The 24,325-nt window shown below is 37.8% G+C and overlaps 1 protein-coding gene across 7 annotated transcripts in view; it reads right to left on the bottom strand.

Annotated features, from left to right (window-relative positions):
• The window catches only part of EYA4 (EYA transcriptional coactivator and phosphatase 4), a 140,334-nt gene that overhangs the window by 12,205 nt on the left and 103,804 nt on the right, over positions 1–24,325 (bottom strand). For 4 of the 7 annotated variants that reach the window (XM_064413226.1, XM_064413223.1, XM_064413225.1 and 1 more), the window contains exons 6-13: positions 21,009–21,075; positions 18,935–19,077; positions 18,649–18,792; positions 17,724–17,803; positions 17,153–17,333; positions 11,492–11,628; positions 9,988–10,071; positions 2,011–2,100 (exon numbers count right to left, since the gene is read on the bottom strand). In XM_064413226.1, coding sequence (XP_064269296.1) covers positions 2,011–2,100; positions 9,988–10,071; positions 11,492–11,628; positions 17,153–17,333; positions 17,724–17,803; positions 18,649–18,792; positions 18,935–19,077; positions 21,009–21,075 — 926 coding nt within the window. The remainder of the gene's footprint in view (positions 1–2,010; positions 2,101–9,987; positions 10,072–11,491; positions 11,629–17,152; positions 17,334–17,723; positions 17,804–18,648; positions 18,793–18,934; positions 19,078–21,008; positions 21,076–24,325) is intronic. The other 3 variants (XM_064413227.1, XM_064413228.1, XM_064413229.1) reach the window with 2 other exon arrangements.

Here is a 24,325-nt window from a genome sequence, read left to right as displayed (position 1 = left end):
CTCTGCAAACAGATTTAAACAGACAGGTTTATCCATCAGCATATTAAAGGATGCCTCTACATACCTGGGCACTTTATCCTATTTGCCAAGAAGATAGAAAATTGCTGGTCTTCTTGTACATACTGAAATGCATGCTTACAACTCATTTCAGCACATGAACTTTGGAATTTTGGTAATTTTGTGAGAGTTTGTTTTGAAGCCAAGATGAATTCTGCGCCATAAAGTATTAAATTTCTTGTAGAAATTGTGGTTATTAAATATTTATATATAAATTGCTTTTAATCAAATCAAACTGATTGATTTACGAGACTCTCTAAGACAGCTCCCAAGTAGTATTTTTTTATTTATCTAACACTGGAAACTGTTCAAGCTCTGGAATGAGCTGGCATATGAGTTTTTGGACAGGGGTATTAAAACCATCCTATGAAGATTAGCCAAAATGTAATGATCCACCTATGACAGCTGAACTTGTGATCTACAGACAAAATAAATAATGAGAGAAAGGAATGAAGTTTCAGTGGCCATAAGCAATAATGAAGAGGTATGGAAAGAGGGAAAAGCTCCATTTTGCTGAACTCTTCCACCTGAACCCAGCACAACACTGAAGAACAGATTCTACTGAATGGCTTAAATTTCGTTCATGCCATATAAACTCTGAACATGCAGGGGGGCAAAGGTCTGCTAAAAAGAAATTTAAGAAATGCTTTGAAAATTTTATTTGGAATCTCCCCTGGTATAGGGCACCAGAAGGAGACATTCACTGAACGGACTTGCATTGTCAAGAGATGTCTCACCAGGCCTGCAATAAAGCACACACTGAGAAAGGCATGTCCAGGGCTTTACTTTCTTTGGTTTCTGCTGCTGCGAGGAGGAAGTGCAGTTCAGGTGTGGGGTGAAATAGATTCCAGTTCCTTGATTTAAAAAGAGCTAAGAATAAATGAGATCTGCAAGGGATGATGAAGACAACAACAAACTGGTACCTTCTGCTTTTCTTACTGCCTACTAGATGAAGGAACAAAAGACAAAATCAACATCCCAGTGGATGGAAAAATTTCACTTTATTTTGTCTATTGACTCACCAGAGACCTTTCTCTGGGATTCTAAACAAAACCTCGAAGTCTTCCAGCTCCCATTCATGGCAAGTATCTGTCCATGGAGGGAAGTCTGGGATCTACTCTGAGTAAGAAAACAACCCTTTTAGACCAGCAGAAGGTCTGAAAAACCCCTAGGTTATTTTGAAAACTCATTGACTTGACACACATGGTCGTAGGCTGTCAATGTCTATGTTAACAGACCCAGACTCTAGGAGTGAAATAAAAAAGCCTGTGAAGCCCAGCTACAAGCCTGCTTCCCAGACCACTGCCCCTGTGAGAGTCCATGTATATGCTTCTGACAGGTGAGCTGCCCACAGAGGGCACTTCCTAGAACGGGGTCCCTCCTTTTTCTGACCAATTGCCAAATTATACTCCCTGGGTACATTGTGACAATACATTGATTGCCTGGTTACCTTGGGAAGGGAAATCACTGATCAGAACATCTATCACAGTCCCAGCTCTCTGATGCTGCATTCTTTGATGTAAATGAAGAATATTCTACATTTGAACAAGTAACAGGGGACTGTAGCCAAAAGGCTGCTGAGGTGTGCCCAGAGAACAGTCTTCTGGTCAGATGAGGCCACCCACTGAAAGCAAATGAATACGGAGAACTTCAAGAGAAGAATGTGAGGCATGTATGTTACCATCCTGGAGATGACAGCAGACAGCTTTACACACGTGGAAACCAAAAAAGATGGACAAAGAAAGGAATGGGTAGTTTGCAGATTCTCTCTCATTGAGTTTCACAGAAGGACTCTGGTGCCACCGCAAGTCAGTGTCACCTGGCAAACCTCTCTCTGATTAGAATATGACAAACTCAAAAACTACATAGGCAGAAGTGTCACACACAATTAACACACAAAGCCACAAAGTTAAAAATCAAGAATAACAGTGCTAGCATTCCTTTGACTCTTACCTCTAAATCGTTAAAAAATAAATGTGTGTCAGCAAGATTAAAAATCATTTCTTCCATTCGTAGTCCAAGGGTCACTGCCATGGGTGGATCCTTAAAAAACAAAAAAACAAGGTTAGCTTGTTATATACCTCTAAGTTATATTAGAATTACTTAAAAATTGATGTATATAAAGTGTTTCAAAAAATTAACACTGTAAGAAATTTCACTGAAATCCTTTCAGTATTAAGCTATTTTAATATAATGCTGTAATAAGACACTGCTGAGAAAATTCAGAGAGCTGTGGATATGAAAAAATCAATTTTTTTAAAGCCGAGCAATTTGCAACCTGGCTGAACTGAAAGGAAAAAACCTGGTGGCCATAAACATATACATAAACATAAACAAATATAAAGAAGACTGCAAACAGGGACGGTACTTTTCGTAAAAAGATGTATGTAGCAACATACATTCCCGTGGAAAGCATATATAAGTTTGTTGTTTGCTACAGGTCATCCCTTCATTGCTGATGAAACACAGGAATCCCGTCCCTGGATAAGATTAATTCAAAATGTTGCATTTGTTTGTAGGTTGTCTTTCACACTCTCAAATTGCTCTGCCTCAGCAAGACACTATAAATCTCCTGATCTGCAATAACACTGTCTGAGAGCATTAAGTGTACAGCTAAGGCAAGATAATGAATTCAAATTTTCTAGGTTTGTTAGGAGAGATGTAAAGCACATTTGTTTTAGAGTAATGGTCCCTGGTGCTTTGCTGACACCTAGTAATTAGTTCGATTGTTGCCTTAATCATCTGCCTGAGTTTATGTGTTTCCGTTAACTTTTTTATGCTTAACACAACTGCAGTGAACTTTTAAAACACTCTTCTCATCAAAATATGAAAAAAATATTTCATCTTTTAAACTCTGAATGACACAAGGAAGTTTTCAGAAATCCCTTCTTAAATACCTTGAGATTTAAGGTCTAAATATTTACCAGCATGTAGCAACAAAATCTCACAAAACCTCAAATGATCATTTGTTAGCATTAGGATGAAAGGCTTCCCAACCAGGATCAGACACTCACTACTCCAGGGCTTTGCAATGACGGAATAAAAGATGGCTTCTGCATTCAAGCACTTAATAACTAATGGTAAAATCTGAAACACTAACATACTTTGACTGTTGCTCATGAAAAAGGCATACTTGAAAGGGAGAATAGTTTTCAAGAAGTTGTAACGATCCAAAGTTAGACCCAATTCTCTAGCAGTGAAAAGAAATATTTTTATGTTGACCCTTGAACTGGTCTAGACTACCTTATAGAAGCATAAACCCAATACAGTGCCCAGGAACAAAATTTTATCCCTTCCGTCTTCTGTAGTAATGTTCACCAGATTTGAAAGACACATGGCTGAAGGCAGCACCAAGTGCAAAGGTCAGATTTCCAAGAGGATGATTAAGGAACACCATTAACAGATTAGCAAAACTCATGTTAGGCACTGACAATACAAATCACCAAAATACCCTGGACTCATGAAATTCCTCATCAAGCCATAACCCTTTTATCAAAATGTCATCAGATATAAAAACGTCTGTATATTTCATTTGCATTTATTTTCTGTGCATCACAAGCTATAAATCTTTTCTCCCTACATACAATATAACAGAGAGTATTTGCAACACACTTTTTAACCTCAATTCCATGAACACAAAGGCATGTGCATAATTTTATGCACTCATTATTATTTATATAAGTTATTCACTGGAGTGCTTCCAAAACTGGAATCTCAGACATTTAATTCTCAGCCTCTTTTTTACCCCTTCCTGGGTAGAAGCAGACTTGAATGCAGGAATTTCCTATAACCTTTTCTGCTATAATTAGATTTGTTTTTACAGAAACTACCAGCTATGTATGACAATTTCCTGCCTTGCCTAGTAGAGTTGAAAGATATAAATGTGACAAAGCTCTTATGATTTTGTCATTAATAATAGTTTTGTGACCAGTTATGCCTGACTATTACTATTAAAATTATATTTCCTACATTCTTGTTTTGACAAAGGCATGAGAAGGCTATTGCTAGGTACAGTATGTAAAATAAAATAAAGCAAAGCAGAGGGAATTAATTTCATCTTAGCATAAAGTCACTCTGGGATCTCCCTGTACTTCTGTTAGGGAGAATTGCTGGAATTGAATTCTCAAGATATGAACAATTCTTCCCTTAATAAATTGGCCAAAACTTTTCCCTGAAACTGTTTAACAAGAACTAAAATTTATGTTCTATCCAGCTCTTGCTATATTAAGTTATTTCCTTCACATTAAAAAAATAGACAAGAAAGCAGATTTGTAAGGGTCTCATGGCTTTATAATGTTTGCACAATATGGAGGAACATGACAATCATCATTTTACTGTCTTTCAGCTTGAAGCAGAAGCCGCAGACTGATTCAAGTGGCACAAAGGGCTGAGTGTTGAAAAGAAAGCAAGAAACTTGCAATTGATACAGAACTTAGCACAGCAAATTGAAAAACTTAGTAAGAGGCAGACTGAACTTCTGTCAAAATTGTATTTTGTGCTACTCTGCACAAGCACACACAATAGAGGAAAAAAGGATTAAAAAAAATATCTGAAAGTTTTCCCCAGATAATTCACAGAACAAAGAACAACTCTTTGGCCCGCAGAGGTATGATGTTAGCCAGATATCATTAGTGTGCAGAAGAATCAAGACCAGCTACAACACTTCTGTACACCTAAATACAAATTACTTTAGTTATGTTAAGATGAAGGCACTAAACTGGAGCCAGACTGTCTGTCTGTGGACTTCTGTACCAGACTGGTCCATCCATTGGAATGCCTCCTGGGAGACTAGATAAAAATATCCTGGGAGGACCAATACTTAAATGTTTTGATCAAGGGGAGAGTAACTGGAATAAAGCCCCAAAAGCTCAGTGTGCACTAGTGGAAGAGATGTATTTAATACTGTCTTGGAATGTCAGGTTTCAGCACATGTTCAAAAGAATTTCATTTCTTGGGAAAAAAACTTCAAACACCAAAGTGACTTTAATAAAACCTTGGAAAACAAAGAGATAAATAGACTGCCAGGTAGAGTCATTGTGACAGGAATTTGCATGCATGAAGCCTTAAAAATAAGCAAGAAAACACGCAAAATTTTAAGAAGTTATTTTCAATGGGTGGCTGTCCTGCACAGACTTAAAACAAAACTGACCTCAGGAAAAAGTGGAAATGCTGACGTTAAGTACCAATGTTTTAGCCTAAAGAGACTTCTCTATACTATGTAGGAATCTCAGATTTAAGTTCAGCCCTCACTCTCTCATAGGGGACACTTGTCCCAGGAGAAATTCATGTGGGTGGTGATGGAGGAAGAGATCACATCTGTTCTTGATAACCATAGCTGGTGGCTGATGAAGGGAAACTCACGTACTCCATAGGGAGTTTCTGTTCCACGCTCTCTAGAAGGCAGGAGGAAAATCAACTCAGAGGCCTCAGACAAAGAGGGAGTGAATGGAGAGGACAACTGGAGGTGATGAGAGATACACTATTAATACAGGTGGACAACAGAATATTTATGAGTGAATTTGGGAATGCCATCATGGGTGTTAATGGTGACAAAGCTTTTTTGTTTAATGACCAGACAACCAGACAGTCAGCAGTAAAAAGCTTCTGAGCCCTTTCCAAATAACTGCATAGGGTATTTAATGAGGCTTCCTTGACAGCTTTCTGTCATTTCCAATGTTATAAAAAAATGGCAAAGTATGATCGTCAAGTGTGGATTTGTTTTGATTTTTGCACTTGGAAATCACATTCTCCATCTTCTAAGCTCACAAAGGAATTTTATTCTTCTTCTAAAGAGTTGCACTTTGAGTCACAGCATTAATCTGGGAATCCTTGCCCTCTGGATTGACCTGGGAGAAATGAATAAATGTTTGGAGCTAGAAAAACTCCAGCTTAATCATCTTCAACCAGCAAGAATAACTGGAATGCAATGGAACAAAGAATACACACTGTTCAGAGGGAATAAGAATGTACCTCATAAACTTTCAAGAGATGATGACATCTCCTAACAGATGTCCTGTCACATCAACCAATGCTCACTTAAGAGCCCAGCATTGTAGAAAACCTTATCTGTCAACTGGTGCTCAGCTGCAAAACCCATCATCCTCCACACAAGTCGCAGTGTAACAGCTCCAATGCCAGTGCTCACAATTTGCTACTGCAATAAGTAATTAAAAATAGAAGTGTACTGGTTTCACAAAGTACAATGCAGATGAGCAAATGAGTGGAAAATTGAGAGGTGATCTTACTGCTGGAAGGCAGCACAGCTTTCCTGAAACCTAACACAGGTGTAGTGTAGTTTTTATTCTCTTTCTATGTTAGCCCAGTAGAATAACCAATATACCAAAAGCCAGAGAGAAACAGCCACAGCTAGAAAACAGCAAGGCATGGAATACTCTCCTGGGAAAGCTTTATATTTTAAATGCAGAAGTGATACACTGGCCAAATTCTGGACGAACCTCCCCCAGTTCGGTTGGGTTTAAAGCTATACTCTACTGGCACCCAGATAAACAGCAGCAATTTGCCCCATTTTGAAAAAGATGCTTACAGCTGCATCCTTCAGCAAATCACTAATTCTGTTTTAGCATGCTTATTATAAAATTTTGACATCAAATAATTATCCTAGAAAATTTTGGCATCAAATAATTATCATTCCATGCAAAGTGCTGAACAAATATATACCCAGGAGAGTGTCCATTCTCAGCTTCACAAAGCCTTCCTTAGGCATAAGTCAGAAATCTGTTGTTCTCTTGACAAATACACAACCTGAAACTTGCCTACTGGATCCAGGCCTTCCAAATAATCTCTGGCAACGAAAGTTCTCCTTGCCTAAGGAGATGCTGGTTTGACTTTCCTTTTTCTCTTCTACTCCAACCACTTGTTAAACTGTAGAAATCTTTTGAAAGTGTTTATTTCCAGACACTCTAGTTTCCAGCTCTCTAGTGCTCCTGCACTCACACGTGGATCCCTATGCCAGGCCATCCCTATGCCTCTCACTGCATCCTTGTGCAGCCTGAACTGCAGCAGAACAGAGAGATTAAAAGACTAATTCCTGATATTTTTTTTTCACCTAGCACTTGAAAAAACAGGGAAAAGCTGGTGAAAACAAGGAATGAAAGTTTTTATGTCAATGAGTAAGTAAGAAAGAACTGAAAGTCAATATCCTTCTAAGTGTGAAGTGAGAACACTTGGTAACAGAAGTTGCCTTCCCTTAAAGCAACGTTTGCATTAATGACATGCTATTCTCATGTAAAAAATTAAAAATGGGAGAAGGGGAAAATTCTGCTTGTCCTGCAAGGGTTTTTTTTTTGGTGTAGTTTCTCTTTTTTTGTGAGTACCTCGACTATTTTATACAAAATGGGCTCATGAAATATATGTGGAAGAACATGGTATTCACAGCTGAGCATCTGTGTGACATTAGATGCCTTTACTTTTATAAATCAGACAGCAAATCATCACAGTTAAATAATTTACTCTCTCCACTGTTTTACACTACCCTGTTTCTTTTTTCATTGTTAGGCAACAATTTTATACCACCTTTCCAAGACAAACAAAATTTTGAAAGACCAATGTGGTAACAAGACTTCTGCTGACAGCCTCACAATTCTTGGAGCATTTACTCTAACAGCAACCCAATTCTCATAACAATCCAATCTTCAGTCTAGATTAAGACCTTGTGTACAGATGGAAATCACATGCAGAAAAGATAAGGACCACATGTGCTAAACATGTCATGTACCAGAGCTTAGTGAAGTCTGTCTGTGGGATCGTTCACTTCTCCCATTTCTAACCTCTTAGGCACTTTAGGCTGAGACACATCCCACCTTAAATTTAGGCAACACTACAATGACATGCAAAAGCTAAAGCTTGCCCACTATAAGCTCTTCCTGCATTCCCTTTCCTACTGCTCTAGCTTCCTTGCAGTCAACAATATTTATATTTGACTTGCACTGGTAATAACTCATCACACAAGTACTATGTAAATATGGCAATGGCAGCCACTGCAGCAAGAAAAAAGTCTATTACTTTTGTTTTATAGGGTTTGGAAATAAATATATTTCCTGACTTGTGTGGATGTCACCTATCAGCACCAGGAAAAAAAAAAGAGAGAAAAAATAAAAAAGATAAAGAGGATTTTACACAAGAATTCTGCAATTACGTACCTTTTACTTCTTTGTCATCCATGACACTTGATATTTGTTTACTGATGTTTATCTCAGTAGTATAACTACATTAATTTCACTAACCCTTGAGACACTTTTGGTTTATACAAGACTTTATCTGCTGTCAGTACTACTGTCTGTTAATATGCCATTACTAATTTATCAATTTATCTGTTGCTGTTTCCAAGACAGTTTTCAGAGTTATCCACAGATGTTTTGTGAGCTACAAAATGTGCTCTGATTTCTAAAACTATGTGTTACAGTTGATTTAGGAAACATCCAAAAGGCACAATCAAAAAAGACTGAAAGGAATAGCTTTATCACTCTGCCAATTCAGCAAGTCCTGTGGTAGTCTATGGGCTACTCTCAAAGTGATACAAAAGTTCATGTTCAGCTAGGTTTCTCTCTTGTTTTGATAACCATTCGTTGGAAATGGCTCTGACAAAGTCACTGTTGTTACAATGTCTGAAAAACAGCAGAAGAGGATTTTTTGACAGAGTACTGAGAAGTGCACAGATCTGGCACTGGGAAGCTGCAAAGCAAGGGAGGCTGTTTTTCACAAGACATGAGGAACTATCCTTATCTTAGCATTCCAGAAATTCAGATTTTGCACTTGGCCTCTGACTTTTCCTGTTAACTTTCTTTTTTAATAACCACAAAAGGTTGATTGCATGGAAGACTGGTCCCCCTCTGGTTACAATCCACAGGTCCTGGCTTTGGACATTTCTAACCCACTGGTAGGTGAGGCGGTTGTGAGAAGCATTTCTGTAATGTTCTGTTTCTCATACCCTTTTCTCAAGCATCTGATTCTGGCTGGAATAAAGGTGCTGAAAACATGCTGAACAAGCCCCTTATCTGAGGGGGACATGGTTATGTTCTTAAAAAGAAATACCTTTGCATTAATTTCACTTGAACAGCACAGCACAGAGAAAACAACGTATGTACATACCAACATCCCCTTCGTCCATTTTCCTCCTTCCACATATTTGTTTGATTTTTTGCTTTATCCAGGCCCTTAGCTGTACTTCTTCCATTAGTCTGCTCCTGTTGCTACACACCAGACCCTTCTCACCTTGTCCAAGCAGGAATTCCCTGGACTCCCAGCACAGGTTTTGAGCTCCTGCAGTCTGCCATTGCCTCTCTTTGCCTCCCTCACTCTTCTTCCTGCTCTCCCACTCACTGCTCTGTGACCTGAACTCCTTTTGGACTCATTGGAGGGAGAGGATGCTTAAAACTACTTGGGAGAGGGTTTCACTCCCCAACATTACTCACCCCAGAACCAGCCAAGGGAACCAAAAATTAAGTGAAAAAGGTGGGGAGTCAAAGAACAACGTCTGCAGTTGGCATTGAAATAAGTCAGACTCTTACTCATCCTATTCATAAATTTCCTGGTAAATTCACCCACCAGCCCAGTTTATTCCTTCTTCCTCTACTGTTCCAGATTCTGTCAGTTTTTTCCATTTGTGCACTTCATCTATTATCTCCCTCCAATGTCTCTTCCAATGCATGTCAGGAACCTCATCCTTGTTCCTCTATAAATTCTCCTCTTATTTGCAGCATCTGCTTCAGCCCTGCCTCATGTACTGTATTTAGGGTCTGTGTCTCATTCCTCTCCTGGACTTTTTCACATTAACCCTCTGAAAACGGGGTTTACTCTACACTTCATCTCTAACTTCACCCATAAGGGCCATAAAGAACACAGAGGTGAAAAACATGTACATAGTCAGGCCAGATAGCTGCAGAACTGACACAAAATTCACAGCTCACATACCTTGCCATACTTCTGTGCATAGGATCCTGTAAGCAGCGAATGAAAAACTATGATTGTTTCATCCAAATCCCAAACAAATACACGCTGAAAGCAGAAGAGAGGAAATATTATGTACAAACAACATCACAGTCCCACCACCACACCACCCAGGAAGACTAAAATTCAACTGACTCTAAAAGTTTAACCAAGTACTTATTAACTGAGCAGGTTTTCTCTGAAAATCAGCAATAGCAGTGTATCATGCATGGTAAAAAGTCAAAAGGCAGTAACTTTTTAACTCTTCAGCTATTTCTTATTTGTTCTCTAAAAAAGCTTTCCACAAAAGCTCTGTAATACTGATTTCAGAAATGTGATTGAGAATCAAACTTAATTGTTAAGGATAAACAGTACTTTAGGATACTTCTCTGCAAGTCTAACTGAGTCAAGATTCTTTTTATTTCTAATGTATAACTAAAATTTTGGGTAAAAGAGCTATATGCCATATAGAATTTAAATAATACTGTAGATAAACAGATTATTTTAACTCAGTTTCATTCATTTAATTTCACTCGTTTTGATTCTCACTGGTAAAAATAATAAATAAAAAAAAACCCAATCAACCAAAAGAAACCCTGAAACATAAGAAGTTAGTTTTTTCATTGGAAAAATTAAATCATTTGAAGACCAAAAAAAAAAAAAAAAAAGAAAAAGAAAAAATAAGTTTCTGTACAAAAGCAACGGCATTTACACTCAGATCCTGGTCCTGGATCCTGCTACCTGGATCCTGGTAGCAGCCCACCCTGCTACCCCAGGCTCTGTGGTCAGCCAAGTCCCAGCAACAATTTTGTTTTGTATCCAGGGCTGGTCAGTGAAGGCAGGGCAGTGGGGCAGGCCAGGGCTGCTGGCTCTCTGTGCTGCTCTGGTGGCAGCAGGGGACACACGGCACTGGCAGGCAGCACAGCACATCCCTGGTGCCACAGCTGGGGTGAGACACACACACACACACACACACACACACACACACACACACACACACACACACACACAGTCTGCTTCCTCCTGCTGCTCCTGCCACTGCAAGGCACAGCCATAACTTCACTGAGGTCAGCTCCTCACTGACATCTGCTGATATAATTTACAAACACAAGCACAAACTGGCGCCTAAATATTTAAAAGGCTATGGCCAGGTGATCCTGCACATTTACACTGCATCCATAAATACATGTAATTAAGCTGAAAGACACATTTGAGATTTCTTATTTCAAAAACTAAAAGAAAATGTGACACTTTTGAGTACAGGCCTGTGGTTCTATTGCAGAAGAAACTGACAGACACATAATGCAGAACAGTAAGACTTCACCGTAGATTAAAACAGCTACTACTCTCTGTTACATTCAGTTAGTAAGACTGAGTCCATAATGTCTTCTAAAATGCTTTAAGCTATTTTCACAGCTGCAGTATTCAGAATTTACACTTCATCAGAAGAAACCTCCACATTAGAATTCATCAATTACCACAGACATACCTCCAAGTCACTGTCCGGAGGGGGTGATGGATTATTCTTCCGCCCTCTACCCCGAGACTTTGACCCAGAACTCCTACATGTTCTCTCATCAAGATCTTTGATTGGCGTGGAGGGGCTCTGCACTGTGTCAAACTCCCCTGTAGAGGCAACCATTCATGCCAAAATTAGTGCTGGATTTTTAAATAATCAACTTTTTTCCCTCGAAGTTCAACATGTCTGTATGCCAATGACAAGAGACATGTAAAAATGTTGTACAAAAAAATGATAATGGGGCTTGTCTTATGTAGATGGGATCAGCAGATGCCACACACACACTTTTGGCCTTACCAAGGAAACAGTATAAACCTTAGCAGAATAAGACAAAAAATTAAAATGACACATACACATGTGCATATACACAAATACACACAAGCCCAGGCAAAATATCAATATATCCAAGACAGGGGTATTTTAGAAGTCATACTAATGGTTTCTCAAAACATGAAGTGCTTTTTAATTAAAGTAGTTAATTTCCCATGTTTTCAGTTCAGCTAGACTTATTTCCAAGTCCTCCTTTACTTTTACCAGAACACACTTTGGCACTAATCCATGATCCAGAACAGCCATGCAGCTTCCAGTTTCATGTTCTCCTCCCATGTCACCTGCTCTTTAGTCAAGTTCACTTTTTTCTTCACCATACCTCAGCCCATAAATTGTCAGAGGAAAGTCATAATATTAAATGCAATATTCCAGTTAGTACCTGAAAGAGGATGAAGTTATGCTTGCTGTGTTCTGATTGTCTTTCTCTAAGTATGAGAGGGCTTTCACAGAGATGTACTGGAAGGGCCTTTGACCTGGTATGGCATAGCTGGTCTTTACCACACTCAAGCCCATCCCTGACTTATCCATTTAATGAAGCTTAGCATATTCAGCTTTCAAAACTTCTATCAATAAATGCAGTTTGGCTAGGTTCCTGAGTGCTAAATGACAAAAAAATTAATTTTTTGTCCTCCTTTTTCATTTATCCTATTAATAATGATTTGATTTTTCTCCAGTAAAGGAGGAAAGGGTACGGCTTTGATCTGACATCTATGACAGATTTTGATTCAAGAAAGTCCTTGAGCTGTCTGTAATTGAGCATTCCTGGGCCATGGGTAATATTTGTTAAAAGTGCTCATGATGGCAAATATGCAGAATATATTAACACTTAGTACAAACATTTGCCAAAAATCATCCATGATGCATCTGATTTTGACTTGGAATCTGATTTTTCTTTTTTAATTTTTACTAAAGAGCATCAGAGGGTGTCCAGCAGATGAAGGAGACTGATTTCTCTTCTCTCTTCTGAACTTGCAAGAACCACATCTGGAAAAATGTGCAGTTTTGGGTGCCCAGGTAGAAGAGAGATATTGTCAAAACTGGAGTTAGGCCAGGTGAGGGTCACCATGACAGTTAAGGGGGCTGAGCATGTAGTAAAAGAGGCTAAGTGATTTTCATAGAGATGTGCAGAGAAAGGACAAGACACACAGGCAGAAATCCCTAAAGAATGGGGAGAGTACACAGTTCTTGTTGACTACTCATTTCTATTCCTGGCATACTGTTGATGTCAGCAAGGTCACAGCAATCAATAAGGATCACATTATCTTGGCTCTTTCCCCATAAGAACAGCAAAATGTACTTGGGTAATTACAAATGTACAAGAGGCATCCAAATCAGAATCCCTATGCAGCAAAAACCTACAATGACTTTAAAATAAGTTCTGAGTGTGCAAGAGCTCAATGCATAAATAGTTTCTTACATTTTTCTGGTGGAGTGGAAAAATTGTATGAAACCAAACCCCCAGAAAGGAAAAGCAAAAACTTGAAGATGAATGTTTACATTCTTACCACAAAAGTCTTCTTATTTATAACACTTCAACACATTACAACAAAATCAAGACTCATTTCCACAGTAATGTATTAAAACATCTGTTCTCAATGACTGTGTTTATTCTAATCTACCAGAAATAAAATATAAAAAAACCCCTGTTCTAAATCTTCTCTGAAATTACCCAACAACTGAAGTAAATAAATCTGATTTTCATTTAGCATTAGCCATTACCAGTTGCTCTAGGCTTCTGCTTGTGTCAATGCTGTATGTGATTGCAAAATTATCTATTAATCAGTACTGTAACTAATCGCTGTTCCTTGTAAAATCTAGGTATTTAAAGTCAACTTTATTTCATTACACTAATCTCTAAATCAGAATGAGCAGCTGTCTCTTACTTGAATGCAAGGTATGCATCTATTTTAGAACTGCAGAAGTCAGTGTTGCTTGTTTTTTTAAACAACTGTAGGCTTAATTGCTTGATTTGCTTTTTACCTACAGCAGTTTAAAGGAGAAAGACCACTTTTCTTATCCTCTGTTTGCTTTAGAAATGAGGTCAATGCTGACAAAATGAAAACTTATTAAAAATTCAACCCTGCAACATAAAAGAATGTGAGAAATTCTAGTACCAAAGAGTATTGAAAACATTACCATCATGAAGAGCTCCTACTGCAGCTCATAATAGACAGAAATTTTTATTACAATGTTTGAAATTTTTTAGCTTTTTCAATATTTCACACATGCCTAATAAATATACTTCATAGCCTCTTCCCACTGGGACTGTGAGCAGATCCAAGAAAACAGGAGGAAAAAAACCCAGAATATGGAATGACCTCTTTATCACAGACGTTCTTACACATATTCATACATTTGTCCAATATGAAGCTTTTCATGCTGTGGAGACCTTGCAGCAGCCCCAGTTAGAGCACAGGAAATTACAGCACCAAGCTACAAAGGGAATTACAGGACCACATTGCAAATGGAGGTGGTCTTTCACATCCAGGACATTGTTTCTCACCTCTAGTTGGATGATGTGAACATCCCCTCCTCCTTGTTAAAATACAGTTCTATGACTTAAGAATGAAAAAAAAGAGTTTGTGCAGTCTGAATATAAACCTAATGCTATCTCCCAGAGTAGGCAAAAGGTGCAAAGTCACCTGCAAAAGATGACTTCATTGTGGGTACCAAATTAAGCTTTGCTGCATCCCAACAATGGAACAAAAGCTAATATTTTATGGTGATTTGCCTCCCCTAACCCTGGATATAGGATAGCAAGGTGCCTTCACAAGAAGGTTTTATCCAGGCCTGTATTGTCTGCTAGAGTTTTGTTTGCCCCAGATTAAATGTACTCATGTGTTCATCAAATATACTCAAGTGTATTTATCTCCTGAGACCTCACCTCCCAGTCCATCTGAGCTATCCCTGTTTGAGATGAAGTGCCTCAGGAGACACCTATTTATCTCACAAATACTCTGTGCTAATTAATGCATTTTGAAAAAAATTAATTTAAGGCAGGCTTAATGCAAGCTTGGAAGAGAAGTCCCTAGTTTAAGGAGCTGAGCATTACACAAATGTGGAATGGATGAATTTCTGACCCCCTTCATACTTTCCTTATGGATTGACTTTTGTTACATATCCTTACCAGACAGAGCAGAGCAGCCAGAAGACAGCTTCAATGTTACAGGCCTGCTTTTTTTCTTTTTTTTTTTTTAATATGACTTGTAGTGTGTTATTGTTCGTCATGAATAGCAGAAAGAATAAAGTCTGCTTCAATTTTCATCTCATTTTCTTTAAACAGTCAATAAATAAAATTGTAGTGGTATTAAGTCTTGATCTGATGGGGCTTTATTACGCAAATGAGAAATTCTGTATGTGCAGTATAGAACTAGAGGCTTTGATTCGATATTTGAATTAACAGCTAGTAGAGCTGCCAGAAGAATTAAGTGCCTTGCTGTGTTTAGTCTCAGGTTTTTGGTGGAGTAAGTCTTAAGGACTTGTCTGACAGCAAGTGAACACAGTGAGTGCTAAAGAACTGCAGCTTGATCTATGATATCTGAAATGATCTCCAAGACACTGCCCCTCACCAATGGAAATTTATTTTTACTGTGACACAGAAGGGCACAGGCATGTCATGCATTCAGAAAGTGGGTGTTCCACTCTCAGCAGAGGGCTGCATGATCACTGCAACCCTTCACAGAAATAAGGAGCAGACGGGGGCGGATTTGTTAAACTCTGATGCACAACCTATTTAACAAGAGAATAAGCTCATATGCTTAAACAATGTACAACCAAGAAAAACCTTTACCGTTTCACAGATGTGAAGCCTATGAATACTTTTTCAACATGTTCAAACTATTTAAGATTCCTTTTTTTTTGCCAATTCTATTCAATACCAATGGTACTTGTAAAAATGCATGATACATTTACACAGCATTTCTAGGAAACAGATACCTAGGGGAGAAACAACATGGGAAACTGTCTGATTTTCTCAAATAAGAATATGAAGGAAAAACAAAGCAGCAAGAGAAAGTACACAGGACATACACAGTTATCAAAACATGCAACTTGTGAGTACACTCCTTACTCTTTTAAAAATTCTTTACATTGATTTGTGTCTGCTATAGATATCCTCCACCTGTTGAAATTTCACTTGATTTCACATTACCTTTAGGTTCTGCCTAGATTTGCATTCTGAGACCGCTGAATAACATTGCACTTTTCATTATAAATCAAGGGAATATGTATGTCCCCATCACTGTTCCATACAATATCCATATTCATACCCATATCTAACAATACTCCACCCCAAACATACACCCACAAACACATGCACTGTTACATTTTAAAAACCAGCCTGAGGAAAACATCTGAGTAGGAAAAATTTCAACTAATTTAGTTAAAATTCCAGTATTTTTAGCAAATTTAAGCAGTATATATTATGTGTGAGTCCTTGCTTAAACTTTTCTACACAGTGTTACCTTTCCTTTGTACAAATTCATTACAATAATACATTAGATTTTCTAATGTATTTTTTCAATAAGCTGATGCAGTTTCTAGGAAGATCTATGCAATAAGGTGATCTTGTGACTAAAGCAAAAATTCCTTCTCTCTTCAGAGCTTAATCCAAAAGCCAGTTTGTTAGTCTTTTTAGAAACGGCAGACGCTGCCCACGCTGGCTGAGTGATGCCGGTCTGTGAAAGAGACCGCTCTAAGAGTGCTGAAGAAAAATTAAAAACTGCCACTACCCTCCAGGGATGTCCAAGGAATGCAAGTAGCAGCTACTGTGCTGTGGTGGCTGTGCACAAGAGGGCAGGGCTGGGCAGGCAAAGGGAGCCTCCACATGTCTCCTGATAATGCTCTTCTTGCAAATTCAGCTACTTCAGTACAATATTTTTTATGGTGCTAATAACTAATTCCCCTATTCTTGATTACTTAAATTAGTGAATTAGCAAGCATGGCTTGTACCCATTTGAATGAAGCCCATGTGCTCTTGCCAGCAAGGCTGAGGTATAATTAAATAAAAAACAGTATCTTGTTTAAAATTCCTCACAACAATGCCTCAGACTGTGTAGGTGGGAACAGCACTGTCCCACTGCCAGTGATACAGACAACCATCTCAGTCTGCAAAACGCTTTCTTTAATTAGCAAACAAACTGGACAGGTTTCCTAACTAAACAGTAAAATAACTTATTTTGGATGATTTACATGACAAAGTTTTTTGAAAGGCACGAGTGTAAGATGTCAACATCCATGCAAGCTGAATATGGAAATAATTTCTTTATAAAAACAGCGAATAAAATACAAAAATTGTTTCACCTGAATGTAGATCTGTACCTGGTTGACTAGTCAAGCCAGGGAGAGAGTCCTGTAATTGGTAGGTTGATGATGATGAAGTGCCATCAGCCGTGTTGTTTGAGGTCATATATGCACCATATGTTGATGCTGAGTAATACTGTGCATACTGATTTTGGCCAAAAGCTGTGTATGACGAATAATCCTGAAACAGCAGATGCAGCAGAGAACTCCATTACATACAGTAATGACTGATTTTTTCCCATTAAATATTTCTAACTGTACAGTCATATGACTTTTGCTATTGTTTTGAAGGCTTCGTTTAGCTTTTTCTAAAATTTTTAAATTTAAGACTATTTGGTGTCTTTTAATTTAAATATATATTTAAAAGACTACAGGGAAGCTGCTGAAATATTTAAGTGCTAAAATATGTAACTAGGCTTCCAGTAAGATTTTGATCATTTTCCACAGAAAATAGCATTAAACCACAGTGAGTTTCATTCAACATAACAGATCTAAATTAAAATAACATGCTATCTCTGGAGTTATAGAAGTCCTTTTGTAACTGGCAAAATAAAAATGGTAATATTCATACCTGTTGTGAACTACTGAAGTTTGTAGAATTTGAAACAGAGTTGTTTGAATAAATAGTGGATGATGGTGTGAAACTAGAACCTAAAATTAAGAAATATAATTAACTCTGAGAACTTGTTAGTCAATCAAAATAAAATACTAATTAGAATATTCCATGTGAAGATGTAGATGAATCAGAACAAAAAACCACTTTTATTTTCCATTAGAAGCATAAAACATTGTAATGAAACTTTAGATCAAATTAAATACTACTTCCATGCATACATTCCTCTCCACACCACGCAAGGAAGATATCAACAGTAAGTCATCTCACCAATTTAGAAAGCATTTTTCAGTTTATTGCATTCTCACCTCGCCTCAAACACTGTTTTTCTCTTTTACCTTCATTTCTAATACTTTAGTGTTTGCGAAACAAAAACCTTTTCAAAAAACTATATCCGGGTGTTTTTAATCTATCTGTAATGAGGCATGTCCTTGCTTTCAACATAAATCAGACGATTCATATTGCAGTTTGTAATATGCAAAAGATTGACCATTGTATAAGAGGCTTAAAAATTATCCAAATAAAATAGGTTATCAATGACCACTGGGTAATCAATTAATTTTTAACTGAATAGTAAATGACAGAATAAATATAAATTAAGGAGAAATTGTAAAAAAGTATGTTAATCCAAGGAGAAACAAGTATCAAATGATGCCATACTCAGGAACATAAACAACAAGGAAAAGAAACTTGTATATCTTAGTAAATATAACAAGTGCTTCCAGTCCTGCCACTAAAAAAATTAGTGGATTTCACTCCACTACAAAATCCAAAAGAAGGCTCAAGTAGGGACTGCATTCCATGCCCGGATCTGAAGTAACAGATGATCAAAAGGAATAGCACCAGGAAGAAATAGTTTTAAATTTTAGAGGTGGCTACTCACCTGGCATCTGGTAGGAGTAGGGTGTTTGGCCTGGCTGTGGGGTGGAAAACCCTGGGCTGTAACTGAGGCACCCGCTCTGCAGAGGAGATTGGGTCTGCGAGAGCCCACTTTCCGTCTTGATGCCTGGCAACATTACACCCAAATCTGTATAAGAAATTAATTTTCAACTGATTCTTTAAAATATTTTGTTACAGTTGGGAAAACAAAAAAAGAGAAAGCAAAAGTGACGTTCCAGTCGGCATTGCTTTTAGTCATAGGTAAAGAGAAGTAAGAAGTGGTCAAATACCGTAAGTGGGCAAGCTGTAGGGCTGTCCTGTCTGTGAGTAGGCTGTATAGACCGCTGGCTGCTGCATTCCCGAATACTGCGTTTGTCCAGCATAGGCAGACATTGTTTGAGCTGCTGGTGTAGAAAGAATGTGCGGATAGGGCCTAAATATCAGGAAAAATAGCATTACTGTGGCAACAAATACTTTGTATGTTGATTCAAGCAATAAAGTAAAGAAAAAGGTTTAAAGATGTCCAAAGGCAGTTCATTATTCTGCCAACTGCTCCTCTTCTGGGATTTATTCCATCCCCCACTGAAATAAGCTGAAAGACACTCTGTCCCACATTCCCCAAGGCACAGTGAATATTTTATGCTGTCCCATCACTACAATTTAATTCTTAAGCTAATGTGTCCACTTTTGGGTGGGCTGTGCCACTGCTTCATATCTTTATATGGATTTAACATCTTTCAGCCGAGACCAGAACATTTCAATTAGAAAAGCCCCCACACCTTTTTAATCCAGTGGAGGGAAATTTGGACTAGAAGAATAGGGGAAACACAGAGGTGAATGTTGGAGCTAGTACATTATGTCATCTGTGTAGGTTCTGCTTCAACAGACATGTAGCCTCTAGCTTCAATGGGAGATGAATCCTACCCATGGAGAGTAGCATAAAAAATACAGACACCAATACTTTGGTAACCAGATGGGCTTTAAATGTTCGGAAAATATGGCCTAGCAAAATAGAATGGAAATAAAAAATGGTCTTTTATTTATGAACACTGAGGTTTTATAGAGAGATTGAATAAAATCAAGTTTAAATTTTTTTGCCCTCCAGAGTTGAAAAAATATACAGAGAAACATTTTTCTTGGATTGTTTTGTAAGTCAAATAAGACTTTATGGACCAAGAGTTGAATAAACACACTCTGCAGAATTACGCTAACTGAAACCTGGCCATTAAAAGCCATGACTAAATTTCAGATTCCAATTTTTAAATTTTTTTCTTTCTAATTAATTCAGTACAGTTGGCAGCATTTACTATCAGAAAAGGATTACTCATTGATTTAGATGCCAAAAAATTGTAACAGTAGATTGAAAATTCTATTAAACCTTGTAATGTATTTGGCCAAAAGTACCTAATATAATTTGCCAAAACCTGTTCAAATTGAAATGATGGCTCTTATTTCAGGCACCTACTTTCTGTATTAATAAATTTTGGTGACCATCATAAGATTGCAAATTTGTTAAAAAAAACTTAAAAGAGCTTAATTGGCTCTTGAATCTTTAGATTCAATGTTTTCTCTGTACCAAAGTGACACTGATAGCTGTATCAAATAAATGGAAACAAACAGATGGCATAATGGAATCAAGAACCCTCGTGCACAATACTGATCACAGGACAAGCAAACTAATATGCTGCCAACTGCAGCAGTTCCATACAACATCTTTGGTGTTTCTTCCAAAAGTTCCCACTCCTGGATTTGAGTGATTGTCCAAGAGTCAGTTTCCCCCCACCAAAAAAAAGAAATGCATGAAGAAATTTTCTATTTCTAACAACATCCGTTGGCTTAAAAATAATAAGATTAAAAGCTAATCCAATTTATTTGATTTTTAAATCTTATGATATCGGAGAGGAACAAGGAAAGGGTGGTTCATGATTGTGGAATGTTTGGAAGCGTTTGGCAATGCTGGCCTTGGAAGGGTCAGGGACAGGGTTACCCCCCAGTATGCAACTTGTGCATGCAATTGTGATTTCTATATATAAACTGACTTCTCCAAAATATATCTGCATATATTCCCCACACATGCTGTTAATATGCTGATGTCTGGGAATGCAATAGCCTGATTATTTTACTTCTGTTGTGTGCTGATATTCAAGGGTGTTTCTTGTGCAGCAATACTGCACGAAGCAGGATCTTACTCTGTAGACACACGAGGAAAAAAAAGTTGGAGAGGGAGCCAGTACCGGAGCCAGTACCGTGGCTTAAGAATTTTCCTTTTCCTCTGTTTCTCCTGCTGAACACTTGTTTGCAACAAACCACAAAACTGCCCACAGCCAAGGTCTATGAAAGACTAGAAGAGGTGCAGACACTAACTTGGAGGGATATATCTGTGGAGAGTACTGGTGCGCTGATCTGGGACTGTAGCCACTACTTGTTATTACTGCAAAACAGAAAACAAGAGTACAGCAGTTAGAAACACCATGAGACCCACACAGTCACACAGTGTGAACTAAAGCAGCAACATTAACAGAGAAGCCTATTGAAATGGACAGCTTTTCAAGGAAGCAGATGTCACCAGTACCAAAACATTAAAAAAAAAAAAAAGTTAAAAACTTCCAAATCTTTCTCTGGTGTGCAGAACTCTTTAGTTAGCATGGGTATGTCACACTTTCTCAACTTGACTAACACGTTTCTGAGTATATTGCAGAGGCATGTATTTCATACATCACCCGTGATCCCCACACTGTTGATCTTTCAAATTTGCAAGTTGTATTAAAAGGGGTAGTTAAAAAGAATCTTGTGATCTAACATATTTCATGGGATTGAAGTAACATACACATACCTTTATAGTCTCACATTAACAAGAAGTTCAATTTAGGAAAAGCATGCTTTATATGGTTGTGACTAATTTTAGTTAGTTAGGTGATGGAAGATACTGCATTGAGCAGTAGAAACCAACTACCATTCCTTATAAACAGGCCAATTAGAAGATAACCCTTAACAACAGCATTTTTATTTTAAAGTATGCATAAACAGTCCTGTTCAGTAGCCATCCAAATTGTGTGTATCTATACTATTCACAGCTGCATTCTCCAAGAAAGCTAACAGAACAATAGCCATAACCCATTAAAATTTCATCCAGAAGCAGTGCTCACACTGGATTAATTCCAAGTGTTTGGAAGTTTCCCTTTCCTTTAGCCATCTGTCTTGACTAAGACAGATGTATTCCAAATATATGTACTCTAAAGTGTTGAACCAATCCCTTCAGAGCAAATCCATACTGGGCAAACATACAGAGTGTCTTTATTAGGCCATCTGCTGTTCATTCACTTTTCAAAAGATTAAAGTAGTACACAATGAAGCACTGGAATTTCTTTAGTCTAATCAATCATAGTTGTACTTCAAAGTGTACCCTCTTCCTGAGTTATTCCTAATGGTAGTAGAAATGAACATTCAGAATTTTATAAGTGACAAATAGGTTTAGGTTCCTAACTATTTTATGAAACATGATACATTTCTACATCCAGCCCTAATTAATGTCTCTCAGATCTACTGCTTTGAACACACAGAGAACTTCATATTTTTAAAGATCGTTTAAATGCATTTAGAATGTGTAGAACTTAAAAGGAAAATACAGTAGAAGAAAAACAATTAACTTCTTTCTAAAATGTGCAGTTAAGTATGCCTTGAAAGTAAAGAATTGGATAATAACTTTTAAAACATGTGCCATTAGATTTCATAAAAGAGTTGCCGTTTGAAAAGATATTGAGGGTTTGCCTGTAATGGAAATCTGCTAAATTTCATTTTGTGTGGATATTGTTTTTGAGGGTTTTTTTGAGAATGCCTTTCCGTGGTTTAGAGCAATCTGCTACAGGTGCAGACAGCTATTCCAGAGTCAGACAAACCTATAGCTGTTTCTATCAATGTAACTGGTTCACAGAACTCCAAAGAATGCTCTTGGTTATTTAAGGGTTGATGAGTAATTAATCTTCCCTGTTGCAGCTCTGTGACCTTTCTAACGACAAGCAATAGCAGCAGAGTGACCTTGGAGGTTCTCAGGGCAAGGAACTTTTGTGATCCATTATTGGCTTATCGGATCATTTTAGCCGTATTGCTTTTTTTGTCTGATCATTTGCTGGATGAGAGCTCAATCAATTAATCACTTTGGTTAAAGAACATTTAGCATGACAATCCACCTTATGTAATCTAGAAAAAAATTAATTACTATTCATTTAAATCAATTGAGCTATCAAAACCTAATACTTTTCAGTAAAAACTATCCTGCCTGTCTTTTTATTCTTTCTGCATATACCTTCTTTCTAAAATTCAGACAATAAAATAAAATAAAATAAAATAAAATAAAATAAAATAAAATAAAATAAAATAAAATAAAATAAAATAAAATAAAATAAAATAAAATACTTTTGGAATGTGTCTGGTTTTAAATTTCCTTGTTTTTATTCCCAGTTTTCCCTGATGATCCAGTTGTAAGGAAGAGAAAGAGGCAAGACTAAAAAAATCCATTCTTTTCACTGTTTTTCTGTAGCTTGTCCCTGCAATTTGTCCTGTGAGATGTTTGAGAAACATTTCAGGGTGTAAGGCCTATCATAAGAGAGCATTGTGACTGAGTAGAGCCTGTGGACCACACCTGTATCTCACAGATTAAACTACTAATTCTAAGGGTTATGAAACTTTAGATACCTCATAACATCTCCTCTCTGAGGACTGCTGGCAGTGGAAGAGGTGGTGGAGGCAGGTTCCTGTGGGTTTTGTGGTGCTTTGTAAAGGGGCTAAATGCTCTTTTGTGTTGCTTATGTCAAAAAACCATACCAAAACAAAATTGTTTCTTCTCTGAAAAACTCAAATATTCCTAAGACTTCACTACGTGAAATTACCAAAGGAATGCCCTTCAGGGCAGGTATAAGACCCTTGATCTCTCCAGTTCCCATTAACGTTGTTTCACAAAGGGGCAAGCTGACAGCCAGCTCCTACCAGTTACTCTCTTAGTTCTAATGGCCAACGTGGTTGTGGAGGATTTAAATGATCATTAGCTGTTTTAATAGCATGTGTTGGGTTCAGTATATTAATATGGGCTGGAGTTTTGTGTATTTTCATTACACATCTGGAAAATTGTGTGCAAAAAGGTTAGGTTTAAAGGACCTGATTTAAGTAACATCACAATCTCTATGCACAAGGGGACCAAATGTAGTCTAAACAGCAGTGACATTCCCTAACTTCACTTCCATGGCCTTCAGAAATTGCTTTCTACATCTGTAAACTGTACTCTATACCCTGTGTGTAATAAATACTAAATAAAAATGATGAGAACACTAAAATGATAAAACAGTTCTCAAATTAATCCACTATTGTAAGCGATACACACAGCATTACAGTACAGCAGCTGCAACAAATTCACAGTGCATGAAACTCAGTTAAGGGCTGTGCGCCTCTCCCAGTCCTGTGAATGCCCACCCCAGCAGGAGCATGCTGCAGAATCAGAGAGCTGCAAACTAATTACCAACTGCTCCTCTGTGAAGAAGAAGGAGGAGGAAGGCGGGTGCACAATGGGACTCCTCACCTGGCTAACCCATGCCCAGAGGCACTGGTTCTCCCAGGGGCAGCTCCCCAGCACAGGGGAACCGCAGTCCCGAGCACGAGCTGCAACACATGGGCTGCAGCCCTGAATAGGG

Source organism: Passer domesticus, chromosome 3, assembly GCF_036417665.1.
Source record: "Passer domesticus isolate bPasDom1 chromosome 3, bPasDom1.hap1, whole genome shotgun sequence".
Taxonomy (NCBI): Eukaryota; Metazoa; Chordata; class Aves; order Passeriformes; family Passeridae; genus Passer; species Passer domesticus.
This window is presented reverse-complemented; position numbering and strand designations above follow the sequence as displayed.